General features: G+C 44.7%; 1 protein-coding gene across 1 annotated transcript in view; it reads left to right on the forward strand.

Moving 5' to 3' along the window:
* The first annotated feature begins 307 nt into the window (after nucleotides 1-307).
* Pappa (pappalysin) overlaps nucleotides 308-15,245 on the forward strand; it is a 238,007-nt gene continuing 223,069 nt past the window's right edge. The window contains exon 1 of the mRNA NM_001401319.1: nucleotides 308-1,502. Coding sequence (NP_001388248.1) covers nucleotides 1,097-1,502 — 406 coding nt within the window. The 5' untranslated portion in view covers nucleotides 308-1,096. The remainder of the gene's footprint in view (nucleotides 1,503-15,245) is intronic.

Here is a 15,245-nt window from a genome sequence, read left to right on the forward strand (position 1 = left end):
GAAAGGCAAAAAAAGAAAAAAGTCAAAGAAAGAAAGGAAGGGGAAAATGAGGGGAATGAAGGAAGGGGACAGAGAAAGAGAAGAAAAGCGGGAGAAAGAGAAAGAAAGAGGGAGGGAGGAAGATGAGAAAGACTGTGAGAATTAAGTTTCAACGCATTACGTGTTGTGGAAAAGGGAGACGTGTAACAGCAAAGGGCAAATGAGACTCTGAAAGATTTCTCTCTCCCGCCACGAGGCAAAATAAAAATAAAAATAAGGGGCGGGGGTGACGGGAGAGCAAAGCAAAGCAAAACAAACCAGAACGCGTGTGTTTTGAGCTGGAATGAGCAGAGCAGGGAGGACCGTAAGGGGGTGTGTACAGAATTGCATTAAATTGTTACTTTAAGATTGTCTTCTTTAAAAAAAGAAGAAGTAGAAGAAGAACGAGGGGGTGGAGAAGCTGAAGCGAAGGGAAGGAGACAAACTGCAAAGTAGAGGAAGGCTGGGTGGATCGGCCTCTCCGAACCGATTGATTGGTCATGATCCCCGCAGTTTGAACAGGGACTCATTCAATTGGGAAGGTGGAGTGCTGGCGAACAGATTAGCACACGCTTGTTTACTCATCTTCTAAGGGATTTTTCCCCCTCTTTCCTTTCATTTCGTGAAGAAGGAGGGAGGGGAGGGGGCGGGGGGGGAGAAGGGGGCTGTGGCTTGTGTTATAAAGGACGCAAAAAATAAAGAAATGAGAGCATCTTGGGGGGAGGGAGGGAATTCAGCTGATCAGTGTGTTAGAGGAGATTTTTTTTGAAGAGCTAGAAATATATAAAATAAAATGAAATAAAACAAGGAGGAAGGCATCCAGCTGTTAGAGGGGGTAAATAAGGCAGATAAAGGAGCGGGGAGAGAAATTAATTGCCAACCAGGAGGAGTTGGACTGTATTTTTGAAAGGTGGGGGGAGTGGAGCACACACCTTGAGGAGGAAAGCGAGAAAGAAAAGGAAAAAGCAAGTGGAAAGGGGGCTCTCACGAGAAGGGGATCAGAGACTAGGCGGGAGCTAAGCTGGCAGCTCTGGGCGGCGGTGCAGGGGCGCAGGGGGGGCGGGGGGGACCGTCGGACATGCGGCTCTGGAGTTGGGTGCTGCGCCTGGGGCTGCTGAGCGCCGCGCTGGGCTGCGGGCTGGCCGAGCGCCCCCGCCGGGCCCGGAGAGACCCTCGGGCCGTGCGCCCCCCGCGCCCCGCCGCCGGACCGGCCACCTGCGCCACCCGGGCGGCCCGCGGTCGCCGCGCCTCGCCGCCGCCGCCTCCGGGCGGTGCCTGGGAAGCCGTGCGCGTCCCCCGGCGGCGGCAGCAGCGGGCGGCGAGGGGCGCCGAGGAGCCGAGCCCGCCGAGCCGGGCGCTCTATTTCAGCGGGCGAGGGGAGCAGCTGCGTCTCCGGGCCGACTTGGAGCTGCCCCGCGACGCCTTCACGCTGCAAGTGTGGCTGAGAGCCGAAGGTGGCCAGAAGTCTCCAGCCGTGATCACAGGTAAGGCGAAAGGGGTGCCCTGTCAGGTAGACCATCCCGCTTGTCTCTACCGACCCCTCCGGGTCGCTCGTGGATGTATGGGGGTGAGGGTGGTTGGTGGGTATGCGGGAGTCGCCCCTGGAGCAGCGCAGGGACCACGGAAGCGAGACTCGCTTTAACCCATCTGCAGAATGGGCGCGCTGAGAAGGGATGCTGCCCGGCCTCTGGGGAGCTGCACTTGGGAGCTCGGTGCCTGTCTAAGACCATGGGCTAGAGATAGCTGATCCTCCCGGGAACCCAGAACACTTAGGTGGTGCTGGGGATGTGCAGACAGACATTGTCCGGGTATGGGAGGGAAAGGTACAGGACCCAGATGGATTGCCTGTGAAAAAAGTGCAGGGAACCGTTCATTTCTCTTTACTTTTTGATATTCTTAAGTAATTCTTCAGTAGCCTGGCTAGCCTCAAAGTAGGCATGGGCCAGGTAGTTTTGATTGCCAGACTTAGAAGTCCCAGAAGTACCCCAAAGTTGCTCTCTGCCTGAAGCTTGCCTCTGGGATCCACCCCCACCACTATAGCCACCCACACTGCCTCTCCCGGGTCCTTGCTTTTAAAGCCGGTAGCATGTCATTCACGGCTGGGTCAGACCTTCGTAGCGCACACTCTGCCAGCCTTCACCAGACTCTGGCGCTTTTCTCTTTGGGTACTTTTATGAGCCCATAGTAGATTTAAGTTCTCCCTCTTCACCCTCCCTCTCTCCCCGTCGCTGCTCCGTAGTGAAACCGGACACTTTGCGAGGGCTGCAAACCTTCCAAACGCCTCAACATCCATTTTCCCTTCTAAATGAATCTGTGGAAATGCCTTTAATAAAACGAGGGGTGGTGAAGGGGGGCAGCGATGGAGGAGAGAAGGAAAGTTTTGCCTCTTCTGTCTGGGAGATTCCCTCACTGCATAAACAACCTTGCCCTGTCCTGGGACGCCTTAAAGCTATATTAGGGGTTCCCCCTTCGCTGCAGCCTGGGAGCGAGCAGAGGCTTTCGCGATCCCACCCCTTACACACCACTCTCAGGCAGTTTGCTGCTGTTTTCCCTTGGTGTAGACCTTTCTTAACACTGCACTGACTCTCCTATTTACCCGAAGTCACCTTCGGGGGACCCAAACTCTGCCATCATGCCAATCAAATGTATCCTCAAAGCTCCCACTTTCCAGCTACCAAAGGAGAGCAAGAAGGACTCCACACACAGACACAACTGACGTCATCGCTAGCCACCACCCCCTCCCCCCTGGAAAGGAGAGGGAAAACGGAGCTCATTCACTTTCAGCTCCCAAACCATCCTCAGCCAGAGGAGGGTACAACAAGGAACGGGGAGGCAAGATTCAAAATAATCATGAAGATGATGATAATTCAGGACTGACTTTCTCTCTCTCTCTCTCTCTCTCTCTCTCTCGCTCGCTCGCTCGCTCTGTGTGTGTGTGTGTGTGTGTGTGTGTGTGTGTGTGTGTGTGCGTGCGCACGTTTCACTTTCAAAACATAGCGGTCTGCTGCTTGAAAGTGGGGTTAAGAGATGGGTAGGTCTGGCTTCGCTGCTCTTTACCTGTTGTGTTGGTGATTCGGAAGGGATTCCCCACCCCCCAGAGGAAAGCCCGGGGTTGTAGAGATAGTGGGTACATTTAATATATACATATATACAAATCTATGTCTCACGGGGTTGCATGGGAGACTGGCTTCCAAGTATCTAACTCAGACCAACGTTCTTTTCCTGTTCTCTGGAACACGTAATCCGCTCTTACAATGATTGTTGCAGTAAAATACTTTCATTGGATCAGGGATGCTAGGTTATTATTGCTCGTATAAAATGCCTGGTTCTTTTTATGCGTGGAAATAACATTCCTCACAAAACGGAAGAGAGAAAAAAACAAAACAAAACAGTAAGTAAATAAATTAATAAATAAATGGCGCTACTGCCATGTAGCCCCAGAAAGCCTAGGAGCTGTTCTCCGGAGAATTCTGGTGGATTTCCAACCCCCTCCCCTAGTTGAATCTGAGCCAGATTTGGCAGTGTGTAAACACCTGGCAGTGAGCCAGACTTACTCTGCCTTATCCTCCAAACGGAGCATACTGTAGGTCTAAAGAGAGCCTGCTTCTCCTTGAATTAGAAAAGCAAACAAACAGAGCGTTTTTTTCTAGAAGTACTTTTTAATTCCCTGATCTGTGGTTAAATTGGGTTGGCGGAGACAGGACTCCGAAGTGGGTGACAATGAGCATCCTCAGGTTGTCTGCAGTGACTTCAGGTGTGGGTTGGCTGCCTTACCTCTGCTAGTTTTCTCTGGGGGGGGCATCACCACTTTCACAGGAATCCCTGGTCACTTATCTCCAGAGCACTCCTCGTTCAGCAGGGTTTGCAACTGCTATTTCAGGCCCAGGGATTCTCTCTCTCTCTCTCTCTCTCTCTCTCTCTCTCTCTCTCTCTCTCTCTCTCTCTCTCTCTCTCTCTCCAGCCTGCCTTACATCACTAGACTGCACGATTCAATTGGGTTTCGTAAAGGTCTAATTTTACGGTGCTGTTAACCGGGTCTGTCGTCTGGCAGCAGCAGGCCTTGCAGCTCCTGGGAGGCGGGAGTGCTCCCAGATCTGCTGGCCCCTGGTTCTATTTCTGCCTGGGTTCAAACTTCACTTCACGGACACTGGTTCAGACAGTCACTGAAAAAGGCAAGGGGAAGGAGTAGGCTTCTGAAGCACAGAAATCATGTCTTTTATTTTTCTGAAAGGCAAGTGAACACACATACACACACACACACACACACACAGAGAGAGAGAGAGAGAGAGAGAGAGAGAGAGAGAGAGAGAGAGAGAGAGAGAGAGAGAGAGAGAACAGTAGCTTGTGCAGGGAAATTTGAAGTCACCATTGTTAGAAAGTATTGAGGGTGTAGGATTCTCCTGGGGCCCGCCAAAGCTGAAGGAACGTTTTAGAACTGAAGACTCCTTTAGGGCTACTCTGAACAGGGTCCCAGGAGGTTATACATCAGTAGTGGTTCAGGCCAATGGGAAGAGATCCACAGAGGACCAGAGGGTGTGCTGAGTGACAGAGCTTAGGGGCAGGAACCTCTGGCATTCCTATTTCCAGAGGTCACCTGCTACCTGGCAGGGAGATGTCTCATAAACAGGCTCCTCTCATTCTACAAGGTCCACCATCCAGGGTGTGTGTGTGTATGTGTGTGTGTGTGTGTGTGTGTGTGTGTGTGTGTGTGTGTGTGTGTTCTGACACATCTCTGCTTTTGACAGATTCAGACCCCTGCCTCTTGTCCCCAGCCAACACCTACATGCCCTACCACCCCTACAGTATAAAAGAAACAGAAAGCAATAGATTGATTTTTCAATGAAGTCAGAGGCCCCAGTGGCAGTTGACTTATTGAAGTTTCTCCTGACATGAAAAATGTCCCCCGAAAGCACTACTTTCCTCCTACCCTAGTCTCAGTCCCCTTCGGTCAGTGACTCAGAGTTCCACCTCAGAAGGAGATGAGGGTTAAACCCTAGTACTACCCGGCACCTCTGCTGGCAAATCCTTTTTCTTTTGATGTAAGTGTTGAAATAAAGTTTGCTAATTGCTCTCAAGAACCCCTTTCTTCCTCCCTTCTGTAGGTCATGTCTTCCTTCTCACTCAGCCCTTCAAAAAGTCAGAAGCTTCACCTGAGGTTCACACATGAGCATAGCTTTCTCTGTAATCAGCTGTAGCTCCAGGTGGATGCAGAATACCACACTGGTCATGATAAAGTGTCAGTAGCCAGGTTACCTCTGTCCTTGTGCATCTGTGACCTTGAACAAGCTAACTGGCTCCTCCTGGCTCCAACTTCCTTATCCATGAAGAACAGCACTTGTGTTACAACAGAGCTGTGTAAATGGTGACTGAGCTCAAGGGTGAAAAGTACTTAGAGCAGGCCTGTTATTAGGATGTTTCAGAGCTCTCAAGCTTCCTGGGCTGAGGATAATGGGAAGCAGAAAGCCTTCTCTACCAAGCAGTCATCTTTAAGCTTGCTTTACACCTGAGAATTTTGTCCTCCTGACCACTCTGAGAGATGGGCATTGGTATCCACACAGACTACACACACACACACACACACACACACACACGCACATGCATACACAAGCACACATGCATATATACTCAGAGAGAGACAGAGACAGAGATAGAGGCATAATCTGTGTCAAAGAGCTAAAGGAATTGGTCCAAAATTCCACATCCCCCCATGTAGATAGATTCTATCCAGGAAAACAATTCCAAAAGTACCTGGTCCCTCTGCTGTTTGTAGGGCAAGAGAAGTGATAATCTGGCTGCAGAACCTTTCCATTCCCTTGGACATCTCTGTGCCAACCCAAAATTTTCTATATCAGAGAGTAAGGAATGGAGAGGTTTCACCTGGAGTTTGGATCAAACTTGGCAGTTCTGTTGCCCTTTCACATCAAATCATCAGACTGAGCAGCAGGCTGGAGATTTATTTTTCCCGAAGCCCTCTTGCTGTGTAACTTTCCCTATTCTTTCATACATTTCTCCCCCACACCCCACACCCCCCACCCCCCTCTGTCTCTGACTCTCTCTCTCTCTCTCTCTCTCTCTCTCTCTCTCTGTGTGTGTGTGTGTGTGTGTGTGTGTGTGTGTGTGTGTGTTATCTACCTTCTGAAATGGGCATAATGATTTCAGGATATTTCAACAACATACAGCAATTGTTGAAGATAGTCCACTCCTATTTGAGAATAAGTGGAGGGTAATCACAGCTAGTAAACATACACCTGCACGTTTTCCAGTTATTGGTTTTGTTTTTTGTTTTGTTTTGTTTTGGTTTGGTTTGTTTGTTTGTTTGGGGGGATGCTGGGTGTCTTGGAAGGTAAGCTAGCTTGTGCACACTTAGAGTACCCTCCCTTGAATTTTGAGGGATGTCTGGAGTCAGCATTGTACCTTTGGGAACCACTAGACTTTAATTTCTTCTTTGACTTTGCTCTTTCCTTTGCCCTGTGGGTGACCCCTTGCTAGTAAGAGTCAAAGGGAGTCCAGGGTTGCTGAAAACTGTGAGTCTCACAAGCTTGGAGAGGAAGCAGAGATTCCCAGAAACAGAAGGTGAATGAATGGTGACATATGTCACAGGCCACATGCCACTTGCTTCTTCTGTGAATTACCTTTCACCTCCCCTTTACTTTTATGCTACTGTCCAATGGACAAGCAGACATGATTTAGACTGTTAAACCTTAGAAGGACCTTAATCCTCCCTCTCCACAGAGAAAGGTAACCTGGAAACTCTAGGGTCATACAGAATATTGTGTTCACAGATCTCCATGGCTTAGAGGTGTCTGTGAGACATTTTGATTCATTAGCTACCACTCAGGGATATACAAAGAATACCCACCTTTTTACACATCCTTTGGTTTGGGCACGATGGTGCATATGTATGATGAAAGCACTAGGGCCTCAAAACTGGGATCAGCACAACCTTAAGGCTTGCCTAAGCTACATAGAAAGTTTCAGACCTACCAGAGCTTCATAGTGTGACATTGTTCAGGTGGGTAAAATGAAGTAGTAAATGGAAATGACACTCTGTCTTTCCAGGTTGGAGACACCCCAAGGAGCTTTCTTCCCATCTGAAATCTCTGCTTCCTACCAGCCTTTGGCATTTTTGGGCCTTGACAGTACATTTTCCCCCTAGAGCTCCTCATGTGCTCTGAGGCATACTCTCTCTTACTTGTACCTCCTTTCAAGTAGAACCATGCATGCATGGAGTCACAAGCCTGTCCATGTCACAGGCTTGTGTTTCACAAGCCTGATTTCAAGTGAACGTATGAATTCTGGAAGAGAGTCTCACAAAAAAAGAATGTAGGAAAGGGAGCTTAGATCTGGAACATTCTCTACATATGTTCCTGATGTTTCATAAAATCCTCTCACTTTTAGATCTCTTTCAAACCAGTACTGGTTGTAGGAAGAGAAAACATCTCTTCACGCCTGTTCAACAGAAAGGACTTCCTTTGTGGCCTTCTCTACTTGTGGTGGAAGGCTCTTGTCCAGCATGTATTTGTCTCCCTCTTCTCTTTACCATTTTGGTCACCCCTCAGAGTCTCCAGATCTTTCGCTTGTTGCACAGAGAACTGTTTTCCCAAGTTGGGCAGAACACCAGGAATACTTACCTGGGACCCTGACACCAGGAATTGAGAACTGATTTCTAAGGTTGGTCGATTGGGTGTTGCACATTTAGAATTGACAACCAAGAGTTCACAGTTCGGTGACTTCATGTCCTTTGGAGGTCTGTGACTTGAGGCCAATAGGGCAGGATTAGGATGTGATTACATTCAACAACTCCTGATCATAATCATCATGGGGACCAGTGACAGGAGATCCTCTCAGCAGAAATCAAAACCAGTTTATGCCAGCAAGGGTAGGAGAAGGGATGAATTTGTGCAGTCAAGGACATTGCTAGAAATGCACTTTTATTGTTATTATCATCATCATCCACCCAGCAGTGGATAGATAGTTTGAGCCAACAAACCTTCTCGAATACATGATCTCACTGAAAGTCCTTTGATGTTGGGACTTCACAAGTCTGCCAAACACTGCCAGATACTGTTGTGTGACCTTCACAGCTCATAGCTCCTTTCTGGGACCCACTGTTTTTGGTATGTAAAATAAGGTGGAGTAAAAACTTTACACCATGCCCTACAACTTTAAGAAGCCTCTGGAGAGATAGTAGAGGTCAAGACCTTACCACATATTTTCACTATGTTATTCTGCATAAATCACATCATTCTATAAAATTCCTTTTGTGGGGGAAGGACACATTCCTCCTTTACAAAATATTTGAATGGACAGGGACTGACCTGTAAGGATTTGGAATTGTGTTAAGTGTGATTATAGTATTGTGACCACATATATTTAAAAGATTCTAATTTGAAAAATGCACACTGGAGCACCTTATGTTAGGTGATTTTATGTTTATTTTTTGTTGTTAGTGTTTGTTGCAAAAGCTCTAAAAATATAGGAGCTTGGGGAGGGAGGGGAAAAAGCTAAAAAGGAAATGGTGATGTAGTGCTAGCCACTATTGAAAAAAAGCTATAGAAACTTGGGCTTTTAATAAATTTCTGGTGGTGCTTTTAAACATGTAATTGAATATTTCTGTAATAAAGTGTAATACATACATGCATACATACATACATGTTCTAGAGAGCCAAAGAAGGAGATGATGTCTCAAAAACCCAAGCATTCTGTCATCTGATGTGTTCACGGACACAGAGGCTGGAGCCAGGAGAGCCTCAGGGACTCTACCAAGGTCAAACAGAAATTAACTGAAGTAATAATACACTCTAGGCATCGAACACTAGGATCCTCTGCATGCCCTCTTGTCCCTACCTCTGTATACCTTCAAACTCTGGTTACCATGACCAGCTAGGGAGAGCTTCAGGAAAAAAGAATAGAGAGACCAGGCAGACAGGGCTATTGGCGACTCACTTGTTGAAATAGTTTTGAATAACAAAATTCGTTGCTGTATAAGACTCCCCTCTATGGGAGGAAACATAGCATCCTTCTCTTCCTCACAATGCCAGGAGATTTACCACTCATTGTAAAAATCCACAGGGTAGCATGGCAATATATACCACTCAATTTTGCCCATGGTCGTAATTTTCTTTTACTAGTTCCTATTTCTCTCCATCCCCAGTTGCCCCGAGTGCTTTCTGTCTGGCATTCTTTGGAGCCTTTGAAGAGACTGGGGAAATGGAGGAGGTGTTTTTCTGAGGAAATATTTTGCAGTGGTTGATCACGGGGCTCACTCGTAAGCCTGATTTGATTCCCTGACTCCTTTTCCAGCTAGTTGCATGGTCTTGCAGTAGCTACTCAATATCTCTGGCTTCACTTTTTCTGTCTATAGCGTCCAGCTAACAGCAGGTCCTACATCGTGGGATTTTTCTGAAGATTAACTCAGTCTCCTTGTGGAAAATGCTTAGTAACGGAGTCTAGATGACAGGTAATCCAATGATCAATCATTAACTTAGGTTGATATTACTTGTGCTGACCCTTACTGTACATCATTTCCAATTCTTTCAATGATTCAGGATCGTAGACATGTCTATCCTCTTTGGCAAAACCAGAAACTATCTTACCCTCCCTTGCCACTCAGGACAGATTTATAAATCATCATCAGAACACTAAAACGGCAACAAAAATAACTGAAAAAAAAGTGAGAATACAGCCAAAAAGTAGCTGCTTCATTTCACAAAAGTGTGTACTGACAAAACAGAAAATCCGATCAGCGAAGACAAGACAAAGTGAATGTGTGAGCTCCCTGTCTAAAGCACTCAGCAGGTGCTTTTGTGAATTTCTGCTGTGTGAAGTTATATTCTGGGTGCTAGGCAGAGAAGATGACAAACTGCAAACAAGAAACCTGGCATGTCATTTAATGCCAGATAAATTTTAATTCAAAAAATATATATAAAAAGTGGATGTGTGGGTGGGGTGTTGGAGGTGAAAGATTTGAGTGCCCGAGCAGAGAAGGTTTCTTAAGAGCTATGTGGAAAGGCAGCAGGGTGTAGTCGAGGTTGTCTAAAGAAGGAGGTGAGCAGAGGCCAGCTCTGACAAAAGACCATCAGTAGCTTGCCCTGTAACTTTATTCACGTTACCTTTTCTCTCTGACAAACTTTCCTTATCTGAGGCATGAAAGGTGTCACAAGTTTATCACTACCTTGGCCCTAAAGGGCCTTCTGGTAGAAACCTTTTACAGTATTGTAATCCCAACCTAGCTGTCCTAGGGTATAATTGTGACATTGGCAATTGCTCCACTTTTCGCCCATTTTTGGCTTTTTTTCTTCCACTAGGTGGTGCCCGGGCCTGTTACCCTCAGAGGAATCATGCCCACACACTTTCCTCCTTTCTCAGAAAGAAAAACAATAAAAGACCCACTACTCTTTTTTTTAAGGTATCATTGACTTACAGCTCTTAAAACATTGCTTTTTATTTGACATATACATTAATGAAATCTCAAAAATCTCTGTGCTGCATACCAAAATGTCAGTGGTAGAATTTCAGTCAGTCTGACTGGAGGCATTATTTAGTGGATATCAGTACTTCCTAATGGCTGGAAGCTAGCTCATTGACACTAGAAATAATTACAGCTGTCACAAGTATCCCTCCCATAAAAGCCCTCACTCATTGAGGGACTTTTCTGATAATTATTTATTAAGTTATACAAACTTCATAATTGTGTTTACTAGACAAGGGCTACTGTAGACTTCCAGACAGCACAGTCAGTTACTGGTCTATTAGTCTTTGTTATCATGTATATCAGAGAGTATTTTGCTAATTAAAAATATTAAAATTCAGGGACTAGGATGAGAATTTATTTGGTAAAGTTTTTGCCATGCATTCATAAGGATCACTGTTTGAGCTTCAAAACCCACTCTAAAAAACCAGCAATAGTGAATGCTTGTACGTCCAATGCTGAGGCTGTGGATAAAAACTCTGGCGTGGAGTTCGCAGACCTGCAGGGTAAGACTGACTAGTGAGTGAGAACCAAAATTCCAGTCAGAAACACAAGGAGTGGATAAGACTTGAGGTTGACCTCTCATCTCCGTATATATACATACACATACAAACATATACAGGCTAACACACACACACACACACACACACACACACACACACACACACACACACACACACACAAACTCTAAGAACTCTAAGATGCAAAGTCACTTAGTCACTTTACCCTCTGTTCTTCCAAAGCCTCTAGTGTCAGCATCCCTAAGGTAACCTGGCTCCCTCTTCCCCTCTCTCCTCCCTCAGCTCCTATTTCTCATACCCACTACATTTGCTAAGACTTTTCTTCAAACAAAAAAAGAAAGTAGCGTGTGTGTGTGTGTGTGTGTGTGTGTGTGTGTGTGTGTGTGTGTGTTGACATTATTTACTACAACTCAAGATCTTTAGAAGATTGGAAGGAGAATCATGAACTTTTGAGAACCTTGAAAGGTGCCACATTCTAGCCTATTTGGAAAATACAGCAGCATCAAAGAAGTGGGAAATCTGTGATGTAGGTTGTCACAGACCCTATAGACAAGGCAATCTAAAAGTTCAGGTAGATGTGGCACTGCCCCATCACATGGTGAAGAAACTGCTCTTGGGTCTTCCCTGTATGCATCTTTCCTAAATTACCATTGCTCTGTGTAATAGGAAAGACAGCAGAATGTGCAGAATATGACCAAATGGTCTTATAAGGAAAGGATAATTTTCCCCACCTGAGACTGGAGACTTTTTTTGTACAGAGGTTGTTGAAGAAATAAGGAAGGATGTGATAGGTAGTATTTAGGAGGAAGGCAGCCTTACCCTAACAGATGCAAATCTCACACCCACAAACGTAAGAAATTAATACATTCTGCAGTCAAACTAATGAAGCCAAACCATGAATTCCAGAGAAGCAAGGTGCGTGGATGCCAGAACGATGTATTCAGATATTCCTTTCATAGATGTGGAACTGAGATGCTGGTAGGGAAAGTAGGTAGTAGAGATCAGTGGTCAGGCTTGGAAGGCATTGCCTTCTAAGTCTAGAGCCAGGAAACAAAGCACATGCATATCTTTGCATACCTTCTCAGAAGTTAACTAGCACAGCTCTACTGATTGGTTTAAATCTCCAAATTGTATTCAATTTAGGTTTGTGGAACAGAACCAGTTATGTATTGAAATGTCAACATACACCACATATGCAACAAGTCCAAAATGTCCACTTCTCCTGCAAAATTTCTGTGTTGAATGTTACCAACTCTTTATGCATCATGGATCTCTAAGTTACCAACCCTTCTGTCCTGCTTTATAATAACTGGGTTAGCAATTTAGTCTTCTTTTAAAGTATGTTTTTCTCTATTGAAATGCCCAATAGAACCCCAACCCTTTTACCCACTCTAGTCCATCTACCAACTCTGGATGTTCAGATTTTTCTACTACTAAAAAAAGAAATCTTACTCTATTACTCCTAGTTAAAGGCTCTTCCGTAGCAACTGAATTAGTTAAAGTTTCCTTCGATGCGGCAGGCTTTTTCTTACATCTCTTTCTTTACTTACTGAATATTCCTGAATACCATTTTACATCCTGCTTAAGGCTCTAAAGCTTTCTGCTCAAGGTTTCTTTCTCCTGAAAAGGCCTGCCCTGACTCCTTCCAATGTGTAACTTGTTTTTCACCTGTCCTTTTCCTTTTTTTATACCTTATGCAAATCTACATTTACAGATGCCTGGAATTCTTTATCACACTTAATTACGCACACATTTTAAATCATGTCCTTTTCAATTTCTCCCCTGCCTAGTATGCAAGGGTGCTTGTATGGTTTTTTGTTTGTTTGTTTGTTTGTTTGCCTATTTGTTTTCTTCTCTGTTTGTTTAATGAATAGATAAATGGAGGTGATGACCATCTGAATATCTAATGACTATCAGAGAAAAAGCTCAAGGAACCTCCCAGGCATGATGCATTACGTAACTCCAAGCACATGACCTGTGTTGTGCGTCACAGTTAGTAACATTACACAGTAGTTAATTCCATTTCCCCTTGAGCAAAGAAGTCAGAAGGGAAAAAGAGATTTGGCCTTCCAAAACAGAAAGAGGAGGGGAGCAGCAGATCCTTGGGCCCTCAGCTCATATTGTAGCTGGTCTAATCCAAGCCACAGTTTTGGTTTCCATCTCCCCATTCCCAGACCCTGGCTCATTTGCAACACACTTGTTTTGTGTCTTCCTTACAGCACATAATCCTCAACTTTACACTTAGATCTTCCTATTCTCGGTCTCATCAGTATCTTTCTGAGACTCCAATTCCCTGCCAGTTCTATCCATTTTTAAGTCTGAATCCACTTCCTGTCTTTCTGATAGAGGGCCTTTCCATCTCTTAACCTTCATCTTATGAGACCTTGAAGTGACCTCAAGATTTAGGATTCTGTGTCCACTGTTTACTTACCCTTGTAGGTGGCGGGAGTGGGTATGCATTTTCATCAGTAGCAACTGTAATAAATGCAGTCAGCTTCTAAAGAACACTTACTGTGTACTGGCACTATACCCACAGTGACTTTCTGTTCCCTCTGAACTTGCAGTAGGTAGCTGCGTGCTTCACCAAAGAGTCCTCTACTCATGGGTAATTGAACTGAAATTCAAATTTCATCCTCTATCTTCAAGATGGTTTGTTAGAGCACTATTGGAATTCATTCAGCTGACTCTTGAGAGGATAGATGTTTGTATGAAAGAAAGAAAAAAGAAAGAAAGGAAAAAGAAGGATGAATGAATGAATGAATGAATGAATGAATGGGAACAATGTGCCCCTAGTGGTCAGTGCAGATATTTAAAGAATGCAGACTGAAAAAGAAAGAAAAACAGAAAAAGGGCAGGAGAGAGCAAAACAGCAGGAAAAAAATGTTCATGAAAATGATGAGACATTAAAAATTGGCTTATAAATATTTTTATATGCAAAATAATTTTACTTGTAGGTGATATTTCATCTGCTAGAACGATCCCCACCTTTAACAGTCTACTCACAGAAAAATGTTTATTTCAAAGATGCTGCTTTTGTCATGCTTAAGGCATGTGTCTCTAAAATACTCAATGAAGATATGTTTTGGTCGCCCAGTAAGCACCTGAATGCATTTTGAGCTGAACTGAAGCATGAAGGAGGCCTTGGTGGTTGAACTATGAAGCTCTTAATGGAAGACTAGTTTTGAAGATACAAGTTGATTTGTCCTAGATATTTTTTGTGAGGTTCAATTGCAGATGAAAATTCAGTGGGAGAGGGAAAGTTTTATTCCTAGCATATCTCTGTTCATTCAACCTTATATTGAATAGGTCACTAATAAGCAGTGTTTACATGTTGTATGCTATCCAACGAGATGGAGTCTGAAAAGAAGACCTGGGTACAGTTCCATCCCCTGAGGACCTCCTAGCCCTTGTGGTGGAAGCCAAGGGGTAAACAGAGAGATGACATCATTGTAACGGCTCTAACTAAGCAATTAATAGAGCCCCGTGGAAGCAGTAGAAGGGAAACGCTTTGTTGTGGAACAGCCATATTTACCATGGGACTAGGCAGTACTCCGAGAATTCAGCTCTGTAAGTGGTCTCTTCCATCTGTAAGATCAGTGTTTGTACGAACGCAGCAGTATGATGTGCCCTGCTTTGGGGTATGCCATACATGTCATTTTAAACACGGTCGTGAAGATATGAATCAAACGAGAATTACCTACATGACTTGCTTTATGCTTTAGCTGTGGACATTGACCCAGAGCTGCCTTTTGGAATATAATGGGAGAAATAATTTTTGTGCAATTCAGTTGATCACCATCCATGTGAAGCTCAAATAACCAATTATATTCTTCCTACATAGTATTTCCATACTGTTTTGCAGTTACCTAGGTACCTGCTTATATTTCCCATTTGACTCTGAGCTCTTTAGTAGTAGACACCACTTCCCCTTTCATCTCTATATAATTACCATAATTTAGACTTGTACTGGATACATTAGTGCATGCTAAATAAGCTTTTTAAATGAGTACCTAAATTTGAGATGGATCCAGATAAATTTGATATGGAGAATAAGGTGGCTGGTAGAAGGTACTAGAAGCCTAGGAGCTTTGAGAGTTGATATCTCAGGCTTTAGGAAAAGTCAGATCGTGAGAGCAAATGCACTGTAAAAGGCATTGGCTGTTATAGGTGGCCCTGGCTTGTGAGCTGGCTGACTGCCAGTTAAGATATATGTTGTGATCACCCTTTCTATTGTT

Source organism: Rattus norvegicus, chromosome 5, assembly GCF_036323735.1.
Source record: "Rattus norvegicus strain BN/NHsdMcwi chromosome 5, GRCr8, whole genome shotgun sequence".
In the NCBI taxonomy this organism is placed as follows: Eukaryota; Metazoa; Chordata; class Mammalia; order Rodentia; family Muridae; genus Rattus; species Rattus norvegicus.